This window comes from Chlorocebus sabaeus, chromosome 23 (assembly GCF_047675955.1).
Source record: "Chlorocebus sabaeus isolate Y175 chromosome 23, mChlSab1.0.hap1, whole genome shotgun sequence".
Classification (NCBI taxonomy): domain Eukaryota; kingdom Metazoa; phylum Chordata; class Mammalia; order Primates; family Cercopithecidae; genus Chlorocebus; species Chlorocebus sabaeus.
Window position 1 is genome coordinate 47,743,062 of NC_132926.1, and position 19,587 is coordinate 47,762,648.

General features: G+C 39.7%; 1 protein-coding gene across 11 annotated transcripts in view; it reads left to right on the forward strand.

The window, feature by feature from the left end:
• Window positions 1–16,333, forward strand: part of CDKL3 (cyclin dependent kinase like 3) — a 76,766-nt gene extending 60,433 nt beyond the window's left edge. For 9 of the 11 annotated variants that reach the window (XM_073010691.1, XM_073010687.1, XM_073010688.1 and 6 more), the window contains 6 exons: window positions 1,367–1,520; window positions 1,623–1,951; window positions 3,395–3,488; window positions 5,548–5,710; window positions 9,319–9,416; window positions 13,627–16,333. In XM_073010691.1, coding sequence (XP_072866792.1) covers window positions 1,367–1,520; window positions 1,623–1,951; window positions 3,395–3,488; window positions 5,548–5,710; window positions 9,319–9,416; window positions 13,627–13,686 — 898 coding nt within the window. In that variant the 3' untranslated portion in view covers window positions 13,687–16,333. The other 2 variants (XM_073010685.1, XM_073010694.1) reach the window with 2 other exon arrangements.
• The last annotated feature ends 3,254 nt before the right edge of the window (window positions 16,334–19,587 follow it).

Consider the following 19,587-nt stretch of genomic DNA (forward strand, 5'->3'; position numbering starts at 1 on the left):
CCGCCTCCCGGGTTCACGCCATTCTCCTGCCTCAGCCTCCCGAGTAGCTGGGACTACAGGCGCCCGCCACCGCGCCCGGCTAGTTTTTTGTATTTTTTAGTAGAGACGGGGTTTCACCATGTTAGCCAGGATGGTCTCGATCTCCTGACCTCGTGATCCGCCCGTCTCGGCCTCCCAAAGTGCTAGGATTACAGGCTTGAGCCACCGCGCCCGGCCCGATGCCTCTTTATTTCATGTACCTTCTGCAGTTCAAGGGAGATTTAACAGGAGTATGACATTTTCTCATCTAGCCAAACTAATCACACTGATTCTTTTTTTTTTTTTTTTTTTTTTCTTCCATCACACTGCTTGTCATTAGGCCTGTGCCCTGCACAGCACTAGCAAGAGTTTGCTGGACTAGGGAAGAATTCATAGGCTGATATTTTAAAACCTTCCCAAACTGATAGCTGTAGCTGCTTCAAGGAAGGGACTTGTGCAGTTCAGGGAAGGGGTGGGAAGGAAATTTTTCAGTATAGACTTTTGAACTTTGAACCACATGAATGGACTTTCTAATCAAAAATAACTTTTAAAAAGAAAGAAATCAAACTAAAACCAAAATAATCTGTCTCCAATATGAATGTATTCTGTTACATTTCTCTAGAGTAAGATTTTAGAAGCTAGTTAGTCCATTTTTAAAGTTCTATTACTTTAAAGAACCACAGCCGAGTGCGGTGGCTCACGCTTGTAATTCCAGCAACTTTGGGAAGCTGAGGCAGGCGAATCACCTGAGGTTGGGAGTTAGAGACCAACCTGACCAACATGGAGAAACACCACCTCTATTAAAAATACAAAATTAGCCGGGCGTGGTGGCACATGCCTGTAATCCCAGCTACTCAGGAGGCTGAGGCAGGAGAATCGCTTGAACCTAGGAGGCAGCGGTTGTGGTAAGATGAGATCACGCCACTGCACTCCAGCCTGGGCAACAAGAGCAAAACTCCATCTCAAAAAAAAAAAAAAAAAAAGAACCACAGAAAAGGTCAAAGTGGTCTGAGTCTTCCTTAAAAATAATAATATTTTTATCAAAATTAAAAGCAGTATTTTTCTGAGTTGAGTTTGCATCGCGAAAGGAATCTAATTAGTATAAATCTATTTTGTAAAAGTTTTATATAGTAGGTTCCCATAGCATAATTTTCGAAAGATGTAGCTTTACCAGAAAGCAATTTTTATTAGGTAAATTGGGCCATCTCTTGGCATGCATTGTAATTAGATAGCATTATTTATACTGTAGCTGAAATACAAATTAATTGATGAAATGGTTTATTCAAGATAAAATACTTTATCTGCATATATAAAAAAGATTACTCGTTGATATTGCTTGTTTTATCAGATTCATGCCAGAACTGAAAGCTAAATTACTGCAGGAAGCAAAAGTCAATTCATTAATAAAGCCAAAAGAGAGTTCTAAAGAAAATGAACTCAGGAAAGATGAAAGAAAAACAGTTTATACCAATACACTGCTAAGTAGTTCAGTTTTGGGAAAGGTAAGAACTTTGGCTTTTGTTTCAGCCAGTATAATTATAGTTAGACTCTAATGACAAAAATAACTGTTATCATGACTCGGATTTTGGATGTATATATTCCAGGAAATAGAAAAAGAGAAAAAGCCCAAGGAGATCAAAGTCAGAGTTATTAAAGTCAAAGGAGGAAGAGGAGATATCTCAGAACCAAAAAAGAAAGAGTATGAAGGTGGACTTTGTCAACAGGATGCAAATGAAAATGTGCATCCTATGTCTCCAGATACAAAACTTGTAACCATTGAACCGCCAAACCCTATCAATCCCAGCACTAACTGTAATGGCTTGAAAGAAAATCCACATTGCGGAGGTCCTATGACAATGCCACCCATCAATCTAACTAACAGTAATTTGATGGCTGCAAATCTCAATTCAAATCTCTTTCACCCCAGTGTGAGGTGAGCTGTAACAGAGAAGAAACCTAAATAATACAATATTCCTGTATAATGGTATTTCGAAGAATCATGTTCATAGTGTCTGTATGTAAACTGAACTTGAAGAAAATATGTTGAAATTAAAGCTGTATAATGGGCCATTTACTGAGTGTTTCTTACAAATGCTGTAGAAGAAATTAACTTTTCTTGACCATATAGATGTTTAAATTTTCACTAATGTCTTTTGGAGAAACCTCATTTAAAGAAAAAAAAAGACCCTTTGAAAAATGTTTTTATTTTTGAAGAAAAAAAAGTTGATATGCCCTAAGTTCTGGTATCAGTGTGCCTCGGTATAACAAAATAAGCTTTATTTCTATATCATAGCAAATTCTCTAAGTGGAGAAAGGATAGTAAAAAATCTTTCATAAGTCAAATAGCCTTTCAAGGTGAAATATTTTGGGAGAAAAATAGCGTATTAGGCCAGTTTTAGATTTATCCTCTGATACAGACTGAGAGACTGGTCCATGAGTCTGGTTAATCAAGGGCAGTGTGATGGATGGTGAGGGTCTGTCCAACAAATCAGTAGGGCCACTTCAAAATTTAGGGAGACTACGGTCATTCTAGGGGAGAAGGAGACTGGATTCATTAGCCCAAGAGGATTCTAGCAGACTGGTTTGGGCTACAGGTTTTGAAGCCCAGTGGTCTGCAGAGGTGAGCAAGTGGACATGTCCATGTCAGTCCAAAGGTACAGCAGGCTACAGACTGCAAGAGCCCAGTTGTTCTTGAGGTGATCCCAAAACCATATACTAGTAACAATGGTTGTAAGCCAGTCAGTCTTGGACAGTAAGCTCATAAATTGAGAAAGCTGGTAGTGAAGAGATCCAAATTCAGAACAGATAGAAGGGAGCAAGTAGGCCAGCAGGAGTAACCCCACAACATGCCTGTCACCACTGATGTTAACATGCACTAATTGTTCTCTGCCCTGTTACCACCTCTCTCTTTAGGGTAATTGGTAGATAAGGACTCACTATTGCATTTTGGTACTCAGTGTTCAAAAAATAGACTTTCATGCCATAATTTATTCATTCTTGAAGCTAAAACAAAGCCATTTCGCCTGGGCATGGTGACTCGTGCCTGTAATCCCAGCAATTTGGGAGGCCAAGGCGGGTGTATCAGTTTAGCTCAGGAGTTCGAGACCAGCCTGGCCCACATGGCAAAACCCTGTCTCTACAAAAAATAGAAAAATTAGTTGGCCAAGTTGGAACGCACCAGTAATCCCAGCTACTTGGGAGGCTGAGGCAAGAGAATCACTTGAACCCAGGAGACAGAGGTTGCAGTGAGCCAAGATCATGACACTGCACTCCAGCCTGGGTGACAGAGTGAGATTCTGCCCCCCCCCCCCAAAAAAAAGAAAAAAAGGCATTTCTGGGGAGTTCTAATAACTTCTCATTCATTTTTAAATAATAGGTTAACTGAAAGAGCAAAAAAGAGACGCACTTCTTCACAATCTATTGGACAAGTTATGCCTAATAGCAGGCAAGAGGATCCAGGTCCTATTCAAGTAAGGCAAGAAGCCACGCATTAAAATATGGCCTCTTTTAACATTACTTCTGTTTTCTTTTTCTGTATCTTTAGGGCTCTAATACTTTTTTGTTTGTTTGTTTGTTTTGTTTTTTTGAGACAGAATCTCTCTCTGTTGCCCAGACTGGAGTGTAGTGGTACGATCTCAGCTCACTGCCGCCTCGACCTCCTGGGCTCAAGCAATCCTCCCACTTCAGCCTCCCAAGTAGCTGAGACTTCAGGCACATGCCACCATGCCCAGCTAATTTTGTTCATTTTTTGTAGCAACTAAGTCTTACTATGTTGCCCAGGTTGGTCTCAAACTCCTGGGCTCAAGGGATCCTCCCTTCTCAGCCTCCCAAAGTACTAGGATTACAGGTGTGAGCCAATGCACCCAGCCTCTCACACTTTTAAAAATGTACTTTAAGTTTCTTTTTTTTTCCCTGAGATGAAAATAGGCCATTATTTTCTAAGTGCTTTCACAATTAATTAAGTTCATATATCTTAATTTATCACAGTTAATTAAGTTCATATATCTTAATTTATGTATTTAATATGTGACTTAGGCAGAGTAAGTTAGGATTTCCACCTTTGAAAGTCAGAAGTAGTTTTGTTTTTTTTCACTTCCAAAAAATGTTTTTAATATCTTTATGGATTAAAAACAATCACCAAATAAACACAACTTATTTTCACTAGAAAAAATCATCAGTGTAGTTCATCCCCCTCCCAACTTTTGTTTTGTTTTGTTTTTGGCTTATTTTGCATTATTCATCTCTAATGGGACCTCACAACTTTTTACATAGGAAGGTGATTTATTCAAAATTGAAGCAAAATGTTAATTATAATAACAAAAAACTGAAAACAGTACAAACTTGTCCAAGAGCCGGTGACTAAGTACATTAGTGTACATTCATACAGTGGAATACTACACATTACATTGTGGAAGAGTGTTCATTGACCTAGACAAGATTTTATGATCTGTTTTCAAATGAACAAAAATCTGGTAACACAGAACGTTTCCCAGATGCTGGATGTGCAATTAATTTTTTTTCCTTTGGGTTTTCTCAGTGTTCACAAAGCATATCATTTTGTAGGTAGATAAGTAAGTTATTAAGAAAATGAACTGAAGCAATTTGCTCAAAGTCAGAGTGCAGTGAATAGTATTAAAAATGAAAAGTTAAGTTTGTGGTTCTGGCCAGGCACAGTGGCTCTAACCTGTAATCCTAGCATTTTGGAAGACTGAACTGGGAGGATTGCTTGAGCCCAGGAATTTGAGTTCAGCCTGGGCAACATAGTGAGACCCTGTCTCTACAAAAAATGAAATAAAATAAATTAGTTGTGTGTGGTGGCGTGTGGCTGTGGTTTCAGACTGGGTGGGCTGAGGTGGGACTATGGCTTGAGCCCAAGAGGTTGAGGCTGCAGCCATAACAGCACTGCTATATTTCAGCCTGGGCAACAAAGCAAGACTCTGTCTCAATGATAATAATAATAATAATAAGGCCAGGTGCAGTGGCTCATGCTTGTAATCCCGGCACTTTGGGAGCCCAAAGCAGAACGATTGCTTGAGCACAGGAGTTTGAGATCAGCCTAGTTTGAGATCAGCCTAACAAGACCCCATCTCTACAAAAAATTTAAAAATTAATCAGGCATGGTGGTGTGTGCCTGTAGTCCCAGCTACTTGGGAGACTGAGGTGGGAAGATCACTTGAGCCCAGGGGGTTGAGGCTGCAATGAGTCATGATCATGCCAATGCACTCCAGCTGGGTGACAGAGCAAGACCCTGTTTCAAAATAATAATAATATTATTATTATTGTTATTATTGTGGTTCTCATGATCAAGACTGTTATGCTCAGAATATTAAATATGCTAAAAATGTTTGCTATATGAAACTTGTTGGAGTTTGATCTGTTGATATGTTCAATAGTATTCTAAATCTTCTTAATTATTAAATTAATTGTTATGTCTATCTTATATCATCCAAATGCCTAGCAATTCTAGGATTGTCATTCTACAGATAGTTAGACACATTTCTTCAAACTAACTCTTGTTTGTTTGTTTAGAGCCAAATGGAGAAGGGTATATTTAATGAGCGAACAGGTCACAGTGACCAAATGTCTAATGAGAACAAAAGGAAGCTGAATTTTTCCAGATCTGACAGGAAAGAATTCCATTTTCCAGAATTGCCTGTCACAATACAGCCAAAAGATATAAAAGGAATGGAAGGTACACATTTGTTGTATAGCTTTACAATTATGATGATATCATTTATAAGATTTTTTCATAATATAACTTATATTTTAGTGTGATGTAGGTAGAAAACAGTACATTGGTAAGGAAAACATTTCAGCTGATGAGATTTTCTCCCCATTGTCAAATAAGGGGTACGATTTTAAGGAGATAATTTTAAAGAGGCGTAAGCTTGTAATGCCAGCATTTTGGGAGGCCAGTGCAGGAGGATTGCTTGAGTCTAGGAGTTTGAGACCAGCCTGAGCAACATAGCAAAACCCTGTCTCTACAAAAAATAAACTAGCTTGGTGTGGTGGTGTGTGCCTGTAGTCCCAGCTACTTGGGAGGCTGAGTTAGGAGGACTGCTTGACCCAGGAGGTTGAGACTGCAGTGAGCTGTGGTCACGCCACTATACTTCACTCCAGGATGACACATAATGAGACCGTGTCTCTAAAAAAAAAAAAAATTAATTAAAAAGAAAAAGAGAGGTTAAGACAGCTTTAAAGGGTAAATTTAAAAAAATTTTTTATTTATTTACTTATTTTTATTATACTTTAAGTTCTAGGGTACATGTGCACAACATGCAGGTTTGTTACATATGTATACATGTGCCATGTTGGTATGCTGCACCCATTAACTTGTCATTCACATTAGGTATATCTCCTAATGCTATCCCTCCCCCTTCGCCGCTCCCCCCTCCCCACAATAGGCCCCAGTGTGTGATATTCCCCTTCCTGTGTCCAAGTGATCTCATTGTTCAATTCCCACCTAAGAGTGAGAACATGCGGTGTTTGGTTTTCTGTTCTTGCCATAGTTTGCTGAGAATGATGGTTTCCAACTGCATCCATGTCCCTACAAAGGACATGAACTCATCCTTTTTTATGGCTACATAGTATTCCATGGTGTATATGTGCCACATTTTCTCAATCCAGTCTGTCACTAATGGACATTTGGGTTGATTCCAAGTCTTTGCTATTGTGAATAGTGCTGCAGTAAACATACATGTGCATGTGTCTTTATAGCAGCATGATTTATAATCCTTTGGGTATATACCCAGTAATGGGATGGCTGGGTCAAATGGTATTTCTAGTTCTAGATCCTTGAGGAATCGCCACACTGTTTTCCACAATGGTTGAACTAATTTACAGTCCCACCAACAGTGTAAGAGTGTTCCTATTTCTCCACATCCTCTCCAGCACCTGTTGTTTCCTGACTTTTTAATGATCGCCATTCTAACTGGTATGAGATGGTATCTCATTGTGATTTTGAATTGCATTTCTCTGATGGCCAGTGATGATGAGCATTTTTTCATGTGTCTGTTGGCTGTATGAATGTCTTCTTTTGAGAAGCGTCTGTTCATATCCTTTGCCCATTTTTTGATGGGGTTGTTTGTTTTTTTTCTTGTAAATGTATTTGAGTTCTTTGTAGGTTCTGTATATTAGCCCTTTGTCAGATGAGTAGATTACAAAAATTTTCTCCCATTCTGTAGGTTGCCTGTTCACTCTGATGGTAGTTTCTTTTGCTGTGCAGAAGCTCTTTAGTTTAATTAGATCCCATTTGTCAATTTTGGCTTTTGTTGCCATTGCTTTTGGTGTTTTAGACATGAAGTCCTTGCCCATGCCTATGTCCTGAATGGTATTACCTAGGTTTTCTTCTAGGGTTTTTATGATTTTATGATTTTTATGATTTAGACTAACATTTAAGTCTCTAATCCATCTTGAATTAATTTTTGTATAAGGAGTAAGGAAAGGATCCAGTTTCACTTTCTACTTATGGCTAGCCAATTTTCCCAGCACCATTTATTAAATAGAGAATCCTTTCCCCATTTCTTGCTTTTGTCAGATTTGTCAAAGATCAGATGGCTGTAGATGTGTGGCATTATTTCTGAGGACTCTGTTCTGTTCCATTGGTCTATATCTTTGTTTTGGTACCAGTACCATGCTGTTTTGGTTACTGTAGCCTTGTAGTATAGTTTGAAGTCAGGTAGCATGATGCCTCCAGCTTTGTTCTTTTGGCTTAGGATTGTCTTGGCAATGTGGGGTCTTTTTTGGTTCCATATGAACTCTAAAGCAGTTTTTTCCAATTTTGTGAAGAAAGTAATTGGTAGCTTAATGGGGGTGGCATTGAATCTATAAATTACCTTGGGCAGTATGGCCATTTTCATGATATTGATTCTTCCTATCCATGAACATGGTATGTTCTTCCATTTGTTTGTGTCCTCTTTTATTTCACTGAGCAGTGGTTTGTAGTTCTCCTTGAAGAGGTCCTTTATATCCCTTGTAAGTTGGATTCCTAGGTATTTTATTCTCTTTGAAGCTATTGTGAATGGGAGTTCTTTCATGATTTGGCTGTCTGTTTGTCTGTTACTGGTATATAAGAATGCTTGTGATTTTTGCACATTAATTTTGTATCCTGAGACTTTGCTGAATTTGCTTATTTATTTATTTTTTTAAAACAGAGTCTCATTCTGCCACCCAGGCTGGAGTACAGTGTTGCAATCTCAGCTCATTGCAACCACCACCTCCTGGGTTCAAGTGATTCTCATGTCTAGCCTCCTGAGTAGCTGGGACTACAGGTGCCCGCCAGCATGCCTGGCTATTTTTTGTATTTTTAGTAGAGATGGGGTTTCATCATTTTGGCCAGGCTGGTCTCGAACTCCTGACCTCAGGTGATCCACTCACCTTGCCCTCCCAAAGTGCTGGAATTACAGGCATAAGCCATTGCAGCTGGCTGCAAAGCATGAATTTTTTTATTAGCTCAATGTTGTTGAAATGATAGAGCAGTATTTGAGAAATCTGGTTTAGTATGACCTGGAGTAAATTGCCTTTCTATGTTTCTTCATGATCATTTACCCATATAGTAGCAGAAATTTTATATGTATTTTGGGCATCCAAGGATTAAATAGATTTATAGGCTGGGCATGGTGGCTCACACCTGTAATCCCAGCACTTTGGGAGGCCAAGGTGGGCGGATCACCTGAGGTCAGTAATTTGAGACCACCCTGGCCAGTATGGCAAAACCCCATCTCTATTAGCCAGGCATGGTGGCTCATGCCTGTAATCTCCGCTACTTGGGAGGCTGAGGCAGGAAAATTGCTTGAAACTGGGAGGTGGAGGTTGCAGTGAGCCAAGATCACGCCACTGCACTCCAGCCTGGGTGACAGAGTGAGAATCCATCTCAAAAAAAAAAAAAAAAGATTTATAAACTTAAGATTTATCTCAGAATGAACACACTTTTGTCTTGAATAAATTTTCTTATGTTTCTTTGAAGAACAGTGACACCTTGTGAAAAGTTAATATAATAGCAAGAATATAATCCTTGTACAGTTCAAGAGGAATTTTCTGATCCACTTAACAGTTACACTGAGAATAATAAAATAAAATAAAATAAAAGTCTTATTTTAATACTTAGTAGACTATTTGTAAAGTTATAAAACAAATAATTTACCGTATTTTACCATTACAACTCATAACTTATTTTGTTCCTTTGTAATAAACTGAGAAACTGACTTAGTGGATATCAGAATCTCTATTTGAAATTCTTGGAAAGTAAAATTTCAAAGTAGGAATAACAAATTTTCATTGTTTTGTATATTTTTACAAAAGTTAAACAGATAAAAATGCTGAAGAGGGAGTCAAAGAAAACAGATTCATCTAAGATACCAACTTTACTTAATGTGGATCAAAATCAAGAAAAACAAGAGGTAACTTTTTTGTATATAGCTTTTACTAAGGCATATTGTTTAGAGGACTTGACTCAGTGTATAAATTTAGTTATTACTATTGGAAAGCTATATAAAAATTCGAAATTTTATAATCTTTGAACTCAAGAAACAGATCTGTATTTTCCTAGAATAACCCATTAATAGAAGTTTCTAAAAGTTATTTTTTAGTGGGTAATGTTGAATAATTAGAATGCATGGCACCCGGGGAAAATAGTATCTATATTGTGTGTAATGTCAGATATCAGGCAGGTAAGCCAGACTAGTGAAAGTGAATAATGGGGCCGGGCGCGGTGGCTCAAGCCTGTAATCCCAGCACTTGGGGAGGCCGAGACGGGCGGATCACGAGGTCAGAAGATCGAGACCATCCTGGCTAACATGGTGAAACCCCGTCTCTACTAAAACTACAAAAAACTAGCCGGGCGAGGTGGCGGGCGCCTGTAGTCCCAGCTACTCGGGAGGCTGAGGCAGGAGAATGGCATGAACTCGGGAGGCGGAGCTTGCAGTGAGCTGAGATCCGGCCACTGCACTCCAGCCTGGGCGACAGAGTGAGACTCCGTCTCAAAAAAAAAAAAAAAAAAAAAAAAAAAGAAAATGAATCATGGTATAAATATACAGTTATATGGCCACAAGCATGTGTGTCTCTGTCTTAAAGCCTCTTCCTTCCTTCTTGTTTTCTCTCCAGTTTATTCCCCTGTCTATCTCTACTGTCTGCCTACTGTCCTATTTTAACAAATATTTGCTCTCAGCTAACTGTCAGGTAATCTTGTTGAAATATTCCCAGTCCCTACCCACCAGAGAGATTCTCAAATTTTATTTGAAAATCTTGAAGCCTGTAACATCCAAATGAATGCTCTATAAAGACAGTCTTTTAAGAGAAAGAGATTGTGCCAAGCACCCACTGAATTAAATCATATTGATGGCCTCCTATTCTGCACTTGTGAGGTCATCTCTGTATGTGATTTATCAACTTCTGTTTTTGTTTTTTTTTTTTTTTTTTGAGACAGAATCTCACTCTGTCACCCAGGCTGGAGTGTAGTGGCGCAATCTTGGCTCACTGCAACCTCTGCCTCCCAGGTTCACAGCATTCTCCTGCCTCAGCCTCCTGAGTAGCTGGAACTACAGGCACCCACTACCACGCCTGGCTAATTTTTTTTTTTTTTAAATATTTTTAGTAGAGATGGGGTTTCACTGTGTTAGCCAGGGTGGTCTCGATCTCCTGACCTCATGATCTGCCCACCTCGGCCTCCCAAAGTGCTGGGATTACAGGCGTAAGCCACTGTGCCCGGCCCAACCTCTATTTTTTAAAAAAATAATATTACAGTTTTACTCATGATAAAATTAGTATATACTTATTAAGAAAATTTGAAGAAATTAAAAATGTTTTAAAAAATCTGAAACTCCGTAAGAAGGCATTTTAACAAGGCTACTTGATCTCTATAATATTTGGATAAGAGGGTTATCAGACACTATTAGATGTATTCTCACTGTGACATTTAGGGCTCTTTAGTCTTGGTCTAGAGCTTAAGAACTCCACAGTCCACTTTGCAGAAATGTTGTAGAACAAGAACGCCATTAGGCCAGGCACAGTGGCTCACACCTGTAATCCCAGCACTTTGGGAGGCTGAAGAGGGTGGATCACCTGAAGTCAGGAGTTCAAGACCAGCCTGGTCAATGTGGTGAAACCCTGTCTCTACTAAAAATACAAAAATTAGCTGGGCATGGTGGCGCATGCCTGTAATCCCAGCTATTCAGCAGGCTGAGGCAGGTGCTTGAACCTGGGAGGCGGAGGTTGCAGTGAGCTGAGATCAAACCATTGCACTCCAGCCTGGACAACAAGAGCAAGACTCTGTCTCAAAAAAAAAAAAAAAAAAAAAAAGAAAGAAAAGAAAAAGAAAACCGTTAATAGTCATCTTTCAGTTCATTATAAAAAGTAATAAGATGGCTTTAAACTTTTAAATTTGGGTGACATACTCATGTCACAGCATGTTGCACAGCATACCATTTACACATTTTTTCAATGATTTGGGCGAGTTAGGGCTCCTGAGGTAGGCAGACTATTAATGTGCCTCATGTTTATCCCGTTGTCCTATGAGAGTCCCCAGGAACTAAAATTACTTTCTAGTCTAGGAAAAAAGGAACTCTGCAGGAAAAAAGACTTCTGTGATTTTTAGGATAAATAATAAATTACAAAGGGAAAACATCTTCTTGTTCATATGATACAGAACTCCAGAAAAAAATGAAGTCATCAGTGTTTGTTATAGTTTATTTGTACTCTCATTCAAATGCAGCTCTGACAAGTGACTGAAATTGCATATAAGGCTAGTACAACTGGTTTTAATAAATGTCAGAATTAAGAAGATGTCTTAAATTTTGAGTCTGTAGTTTATTTTAGAGCATGAGAGAATATGACATATTTTTAAAAACATAAGATAGGGAATTGCTAGTTATTTTTTCTATTCTTGGCTCTGTATTGACTTGGTTTTTGAATTATACAATCAGATCCAAGCACTTCTCAGGTTTACTTTCTTTTTTATTATTATTTATTTATTTATTTATTGAGACAGACTCTCCCTCTGCCACCCAGGCTGGAGTACAGTGGTGTGATATTGGCTCACTGCAACCTCCGCCTCCTGGGTTCAAGCAATTTTCCTGTCTCAGCCTTCTGAGTAGCTGGGATTACAGGCGCCCACCACCACACCTGGCTAATTTTTGTATTTTTAGTAGAGACGGGGTTTCACCATGTTGTCCAGGCTCATCTTGAACTCCTGACCTCAGGTAATCTGCCTTCCTCAACCTCCCAAAGTGCTGGGATTACAGATGTGAGCCACCACGCCTTGCCAGGTTTACTTTAAACTATTTCAGGCATCTTAAATATGCATGCATGCATTAATTAGGTTCTATAACCAGAAAGAGACTCTAAATTACTGTGAATGAGTGAGTTAGGCAAGAGAGAGAGAGTCCATACAAAGGCCACCTTTTGTTTTGTTGGATGATAATAATAAGGAATTCATTGCTAAATAGTTTCCCTGTACCTTATGAAACAACCCGTAGGGGCAAAGTACAAGTATTTATCTCTGGCTGTATTTCCTTAGCCAAAGACTCACCATGTCCTCAATTAAAGACCTGTTTCTATTTACTTTTTAGAATACAGGAAATGCACAAACTGAAAGGAAGAAGAATCTACCAGATGTAGAGTAGAAAATGCAGCAGCTGAAAATTCAGGGAATCCCAGAATCACTGTATGGTTTTAAAAAAATCCTTTTTATTAATGTTACATACACAAAAATACTAACTAGAGAATTCTACAGGTATATTGTAAATCCTTTTAGTTATATGTATATTCACCTAAATTTGTTTTTAAATTTATTAATCTTTAAATTATTCATGTTTTCTTAATTTGAGCATGAATTTATAAAAACTACCTGACTGGTACATCCTAATAAGATTTCAGCTTACATTTAGTCATATAATTTTATTTGATCACCTATTATTTCAATCATACTTGATTAGTGGTCATTCTTAGCATTGGTTTAGAGCTTTATAATTACAGAAGGAAAAGTTTCTAAATATGTAATAAAGTAAGATCCCGATGTCTGGGAACACCAAACATTTCTGAGCAAACAAATATACTTGATAAGCATGCAACATGGGTTTGGCTTCACACTGAACTTTCTGGGGCAGTATTTAAATATATCATTAAGATTGTTTAAAAGGATGGAAATTGGTCGGGCACAGTGGCTCACGCCTGTAATCCCAGCACTTTGGGTGGCTGAGGCAGGTGGATCATGAGGCCAGGAGTTCAAGACCAGTCTGGCCAGCATGGTGAAACCCCATCTCTACTAAAAATGCAAAAAATTAGCTGGGCATGGTGGCGCGCACCAGTAATCCCAGCTACTCAAAGGCTGAGGCCGAAGAATTGCTTGAACCTGGGAGGCGGAGATTGTAGTGAGCTGAGATCACGCCACTGCACTCCAGCCTGGGCAACAGAGAGAGACTCCATCCTGCCGCACCACCCCCGCAAAAAAAAGGATGGAAGTTGAGCAAGGCATTGAAGCAAATCTTTTGGCTTGACTAGCATGTTTATAATTTAGTAATTTATATGTAATTTAGCATTAATAAAGTCAGAGTTTTGGTAGTATATATTTACATTCTAGTCCCTGATTCTTACTAGCTTGGTTTCTAATTTTAGGGTGGAGATGGCCATTGTGAGGGGAAGAATTTGAAGAGAAACAGGTTTTTTTTCTGGTAGTGTCTTTTCTTTTAAATAGTCCTAAAAATACAAGATGACAACTCTTCCCTTTTTATTTATCTACAATAGAAATGTGATGTGAGTTATTGTTAAGTCAGACATCCATGTGCATGAGCATCATCCAGCTTTTTTTTTGTTAACAAAGCCGTTACTGTTTTCTTCTCCCTTTTAAGACTCTGTTGATGTGATAATTTGATTTGGAATTATAAAGTCATCTTTTCTCTGCCTACTTCTTTTTTTGCCATGATTACTGAGTGGGTAACACATGCCGTGACATCATACAAACTGTACTTATACTTAATGATCTCTGCCTTCTCATAGACACATAACCTCGAGTCAGTTATCTCCTATAACACATAGGCCTCTTTAAATAAGTTCTTAATGAAATATTTGAGCCATTGTTTTAAAAACTGTTTGTGATTGGTTGCAATGGCTCATGCCTGTAATCTTAGCACTTTGGGAGGCTGAGGCGGGCGGATCACTTGAGGTCAGGAGTTCGAAACCAGCCTGACCAACACGGTGGAACCCCATCTCTACTAAAAATGGAAAAATTAGCTGGGTGTGGTGGTGCACGCCTGTAATCCCAGCTACTCGGGAGGCTGAAACAGGAGAATCACTTGAATCCAGGAGGCCAAGGTTGCAGAGAGTCAAGATCATGCCACTGCAATCCAACCAGGGTGACAAGAGCAATACTCAAAACACACACACACATACACACACACATACACACACACGCTATTCATGGTTGGGCACAGTGGCTCACGCCTATGATCCCAGCACTTTAGGAGGCTGAGGTGGGCAGATCACCTGAGGTCGGGAGTTTGAGACCAGCCTGACCAACATGGAAAAACTCGTCTCTACTAATAATACAAAAATTAGCTGGGTGTGGTGGCGCATGCCTGTAATCCCAGCTACTCGGGAGGCTGAAGCATGAGAATCGCTTGAACCCAGGAGGTGGAGGTTGCAGTGAGACGAGATTGCGCCATTGCACTCCAGCCTGGGCAACAAGAGCAAAACTCTGTCTCAAAAAAAAAAGAAAAACGAAAAAAAAAAGCTATCATTACATTACATGGTTAAAAATATGTTCTATTAGTCAACAATGAAAGCACTTATTTATAATTTAGCAGCATCTCTGATCTAAAAATAAAGAAAATATATAATGTTTATAAAATATTTAAAAATAATATGGTATTCAAATGTTAAATTGTTTTATCTGTGATTTGAGGGACCAAAATAGATGCCCCTTTATCAACTAAGATGGACCCTAACATTAAGGAAACAAAAGTTACCTCTGGGTTGAGGGTTCAGGGCTGAGCTGGCATGACAACTTTCTAAATTCCTAGGCTGTAGGAAAAATCACAGTCTTGCTGGGTGCAGTGGCTCACGCCTGTAATCCCAGCACTTTGGGAGGCCAAGGCAGGCAGATCACCTGAGGTCAGGACTTCGAAACCAGTCTGACCAACATGGCAAAATCTTGTCTCTAGTAAAAATACAAAAATTAGCCGGGTGTGGTGCCTACTACTCTACTCGGGAGCCTGAGGCAGGAGAATCGCTTAAACCCGGGAGGCAGAGGTTGCAGTGAGCTGCACTCCTGCCTGGAAGACAAGAGTGAGACGACGTCTCAAAAAAAAAAAAAAAAGAAAAGAAAGAAAGAAAAGAAAAAGAAAAACCACACTCTTGCTAAACTCCCTAACAACACAAGCTATGAGGCAAATTCCTAATCCTGATTTACAACCTAGACTGCTACACCTCTGATTGGATAGAGATCCGTGTGTGTGTGTGTGTGTGTGTGTAGAGACAGGGTCTTGTTCTGCTGCCCAGGCTGGTCTTGAACTCCTGACCTCAAGCAATCCTCTCACCTTGGCCTCCCAAAGTGTTGGGATTACAGGCATAAGCCAGCACGCCTAGACACAAACATTCTTTAAGTTTCAGCCAGTTTATAGAGACTGCACAAACTGTCTTTATGTCTTATAGTTCACCTTTTGATGTAAAGAGACAAATTCTACTTCATCTTTTTTTTTTTTTTTTTGAGACGGAGTCTCGCTCTGTCGCCCAGGCTGGAATGCAGTGACCAGATCTCAGCTCACTGCAAGCTCCGCATCCTGGGTTTACGCCATTCTCCTCCCTCAGCCTCCCGAGTAGCTGGGACTACAGGTGCCCACCACCTTGCCCGGCTAGTTTTTTGTATTTTTTAGTAGAGACGGGGTTTCACTGGGTTACCCAGGATGGTCTCGATCTCCTGACCTCGTGATCTGCCTGTCTCGGCCTCCCAAAGTGCTGGGATTACAGGCTTGAGCCACCGCTCACGGCAATTCTACCTCATCTTAATGCTTAAAGTCCCATTCCAAAGTGAACATGGGATGTATATTACATTTATATGTGTTTGTCCATTGCACATGTGCTCTGTTCCTCTCATAAATATGTATAACTCCCCACAAACCTGCTGAATATGTATGACTCTCTTGTGTTGTACAGGCCCTGTGAGGCACAAAACCCAGCCTGCTCTTTTCCTCTTTGAAGAGAAAGCACCTTCAGTCCATGCTGGAGATTGTTTCTTCCTGATTTGCAAACTGATATCACCAATAAAACTCCCTTTTTCTACTATTTAGCCATCTTGGTGGTCTTTTGGATGACATATTCTGTTAAATAATTGTCAGCACTCAGCTGGGCATGGTGGCTCACACCTGTAATCCCAGCGCTTTGGGAGGCCGAGGCAGGCAGATCACGAGGTCAGGAGATCGAGACCATCCTGGCTAACACTGTGAAACCCCGTCTCTACTAAAAAATACAAAAAATTAGCGGGCGTGGTGGCGGGCACCTGTCATGGTGGCAGGCGCCTGTTGTCCCAGCTACTCGGGAGGCTGAGGCAAGAGAATGGTGTGAACCCGGGAGGTGGAGGTTGCAGTGAGCCAAGATTATACCACTACTGCACTCCAGCCTGGGCAACAGAGCAAGACTCCGTCTAAAAACATAAAAAATAAAAAATTGTCAGCACTCTTCCAGTTTCCTAGTTCCATCTGATGATGCCTTCTGTGTGGTACAGACTTGTTCTGTTTCATGAAGTATACAATGTACAACCCAGCACTACCAAAATTCTGAATTTTCCTGTTCTTCAAAAAATAATTAAATTGGATTACCTAGTGTTTTACCAGGACTCTACCTAATTTTATATTTACTAAAGAAACCTGAAAAACAAAGGAAAACATAATTTATTATAATATTGTGATCTCTGTTAATCTCGAAAAAGCTTAATTAGAATTGCTAGCTGAGGTCATTATACATAATATACCTTTCTGATAGACTCCCTGGTGGCCTCAGCAACTATTAGGTTGGTGCAAAAGTAATTGCTCCTCTAGGGTAATTAAGAGTTATTCCTGTGGTAGGTTCAACAGGTATAAATCTGCTGATTGCCTGTTTTATGTATATATTTGTTGATCCTTACACCAATATCAAAGATTGTCCATTTTCAGAATTTCTACAAAAATGCCTACTGGAATTTTGATGGGATTGTGTTAAATCTATACATCAATTTGAGAATGGATATCTTAACAATATCAAGGCTGGGCTTGGTGGCTCGCACCTGTAATCCTAGCATTTCTGGAGGCCGAGGCAGGCAGACTACTTGAGGTCAGGAGTTGAAGGCAGCCTGGCCAACATGGTGAAACCCTGTCTGTACTAAAAATTAAAAAAATTAGCTCTGTGTGGTGGCAAGGACCTGTAATCCCAGCTACTTGGGAGGCTGAGGCAGGATAATTGCTTGAACCTGGGAGGTGGAGGTTGCAGTGAACCAAGATCGAGCCACTTCGCTCCAGCCTAGGCAACAGATAGACCCCATCTCAAAAAAAAGAAAAGAAAAAAAATAAAGTCTTCCAATTCATGAGCATGATACAAACTCTTTATTTAGATCTTCTTTAACTTTCCTCCACAATATTTTACAGTTTTCTGTAGCAATCCGATACATCATTTGTTAAATTTATTTTTATATATTTTGTTTTTTGATGCTGCTGTAAATGGTATTGCTTTTTAAAATCTCATCTTCCAGTTGTTTGTTGCTAATATACGTAAGTACAATTTGTTTTTCTATGTTGATCTTGTATCCTGAGACCTTGCTAAATTCACTTATTAGTTCTGGTAAGTTTCTGGTTTTCCTTCTTTCTCTCCTGACTCCCTTCCTTCCTTCCTACCTTCCTTTCTTCTTCTCCTTCATCTTCTTTGTTTATTTTTAGGATTTCCTATATAAATTGGCCCATGTAGGATGTCTCCCTATATAGGCAATCATGACATCTGCAAATAATAATAGTTTCACTTCTTCTTTTCCAGTGTGTATGCCTTTATTACTTTTTCTTGCCTTATTACACTGGCTGGTATTTGTGATACAATGTTGAGCAGAACTCATGACAGTGGACATTTGCTTTTTTTTCCTGTAGCAGAGGGAAAGCATTTTTATTCCACTAAGTATGATGCTAGCTATAGGTCTTATGTAGATTACCTTTATTAGATTGAGGAAGGTTCCCTCTGTTCCAATTTCCTGAGTCTTTACCATGAATGGGTGTTGAATTTTGTCAAATGCCCTTTCTTCATCTATTGAGATGGTCTTATGATTTTCCTTCCTTCTTTTTGTTAATATGAATTATATTAATTGACATTTGAATGTTAAACCAACCCTACATTCCTGAGATTAAAATCCATTTGAGGCCGGGTGCGGTGGCTCAAGCCTGTAATCCCAGCACTTTGGGAGGCCGAGACAGGCGGATCACGAGGTCAGGAGATCGAGACCATCCTGGCTAACACAGTGGAACCCCATCTTTACTAAAAAATACAAAAATCTAGCCGGGCGAGGTGGTGGATGCCTATAGTCCCAGCTACTCGGGAGGCTGAGGCAGGAGAATGGCGTGAACCCGGGAGGCGGAGCTTGCAGTGAGCTGAGATCCAGCCACTGCACTCCAGCCTGGGCGACAGAGCGAGACTCCGTCTCAAAAAAAAAAAAAAAAAAAAATCCATTTGATTCTTTTTATGTATTATTGGATTCAATTGATACATATTTTATTTCTTTTTTTTTTTTTTTTTTGAGACAGATTCTTACTCTGTGGCCCAGGCCAGAGTGCAGCCGTGTGATCACAGCTCACTGTGATCTTGAACTCCTGGGCTCAAGCAATCCTCCCACCTCAGTCTCCCAAGCAGTCACTGCAGCCATTTGCCCCATGCCCAGCTAATTTTCATTTTCTTATTTTTGTTGAGATGGAGTCTTGCTTTGTTGTCCAAGCTGGTCTTAAACTCCTGGCCTTAAGCTGTCCTTCTGCTTAAGCCAAAGGGCTGGGATTACAGGCATGAACCACTGTATCTGGCCTATTTTATTTTTAAATTTTTTTTTTGTAGAGACAAGTTCTTACTCTGTCGCCCAGGTTGGAGTGCAGTGGCACAATCATAGCTCACTGTAGCCTTGAACTCTTGGGCTCAAGCAGTCCTCCTAACTCAGCCTCCCAAGTAGCTAGGACTACAGGTTTACACTGCCATATCCAGCTAATATTTAAATTTTATTTTTGTAGAGTTGGGGTCTTGCTTTGTTGCCTAGGCTGGTCTTGAACTCCTGGCCTCAAGTGATCCTTCCACTTCGGCCTTCCAAAGCACTGGAGTGGTTAATATTTTAATGAAGGATTTTGGTTCATTTTTGTCTTGTATTATCCTTGTCTAGTTTTGTTATCTTTGTTAATGTTGCTTCATAAAATGAGTTGGGAAGTATTCTCCCATCCCCCAGGACTCCCCCCTGAATTTGTGAAGGATTGGTTTTATTTCCTCCTGAATTTGTGAAGGATTGGTTTTATTTCCTCCTTAAATGTTTGTTAGAAATTGGCAGTGAGGCCAACAGGGCCTGGAGTTTTCATTGTGAAAGAATCTTAATAT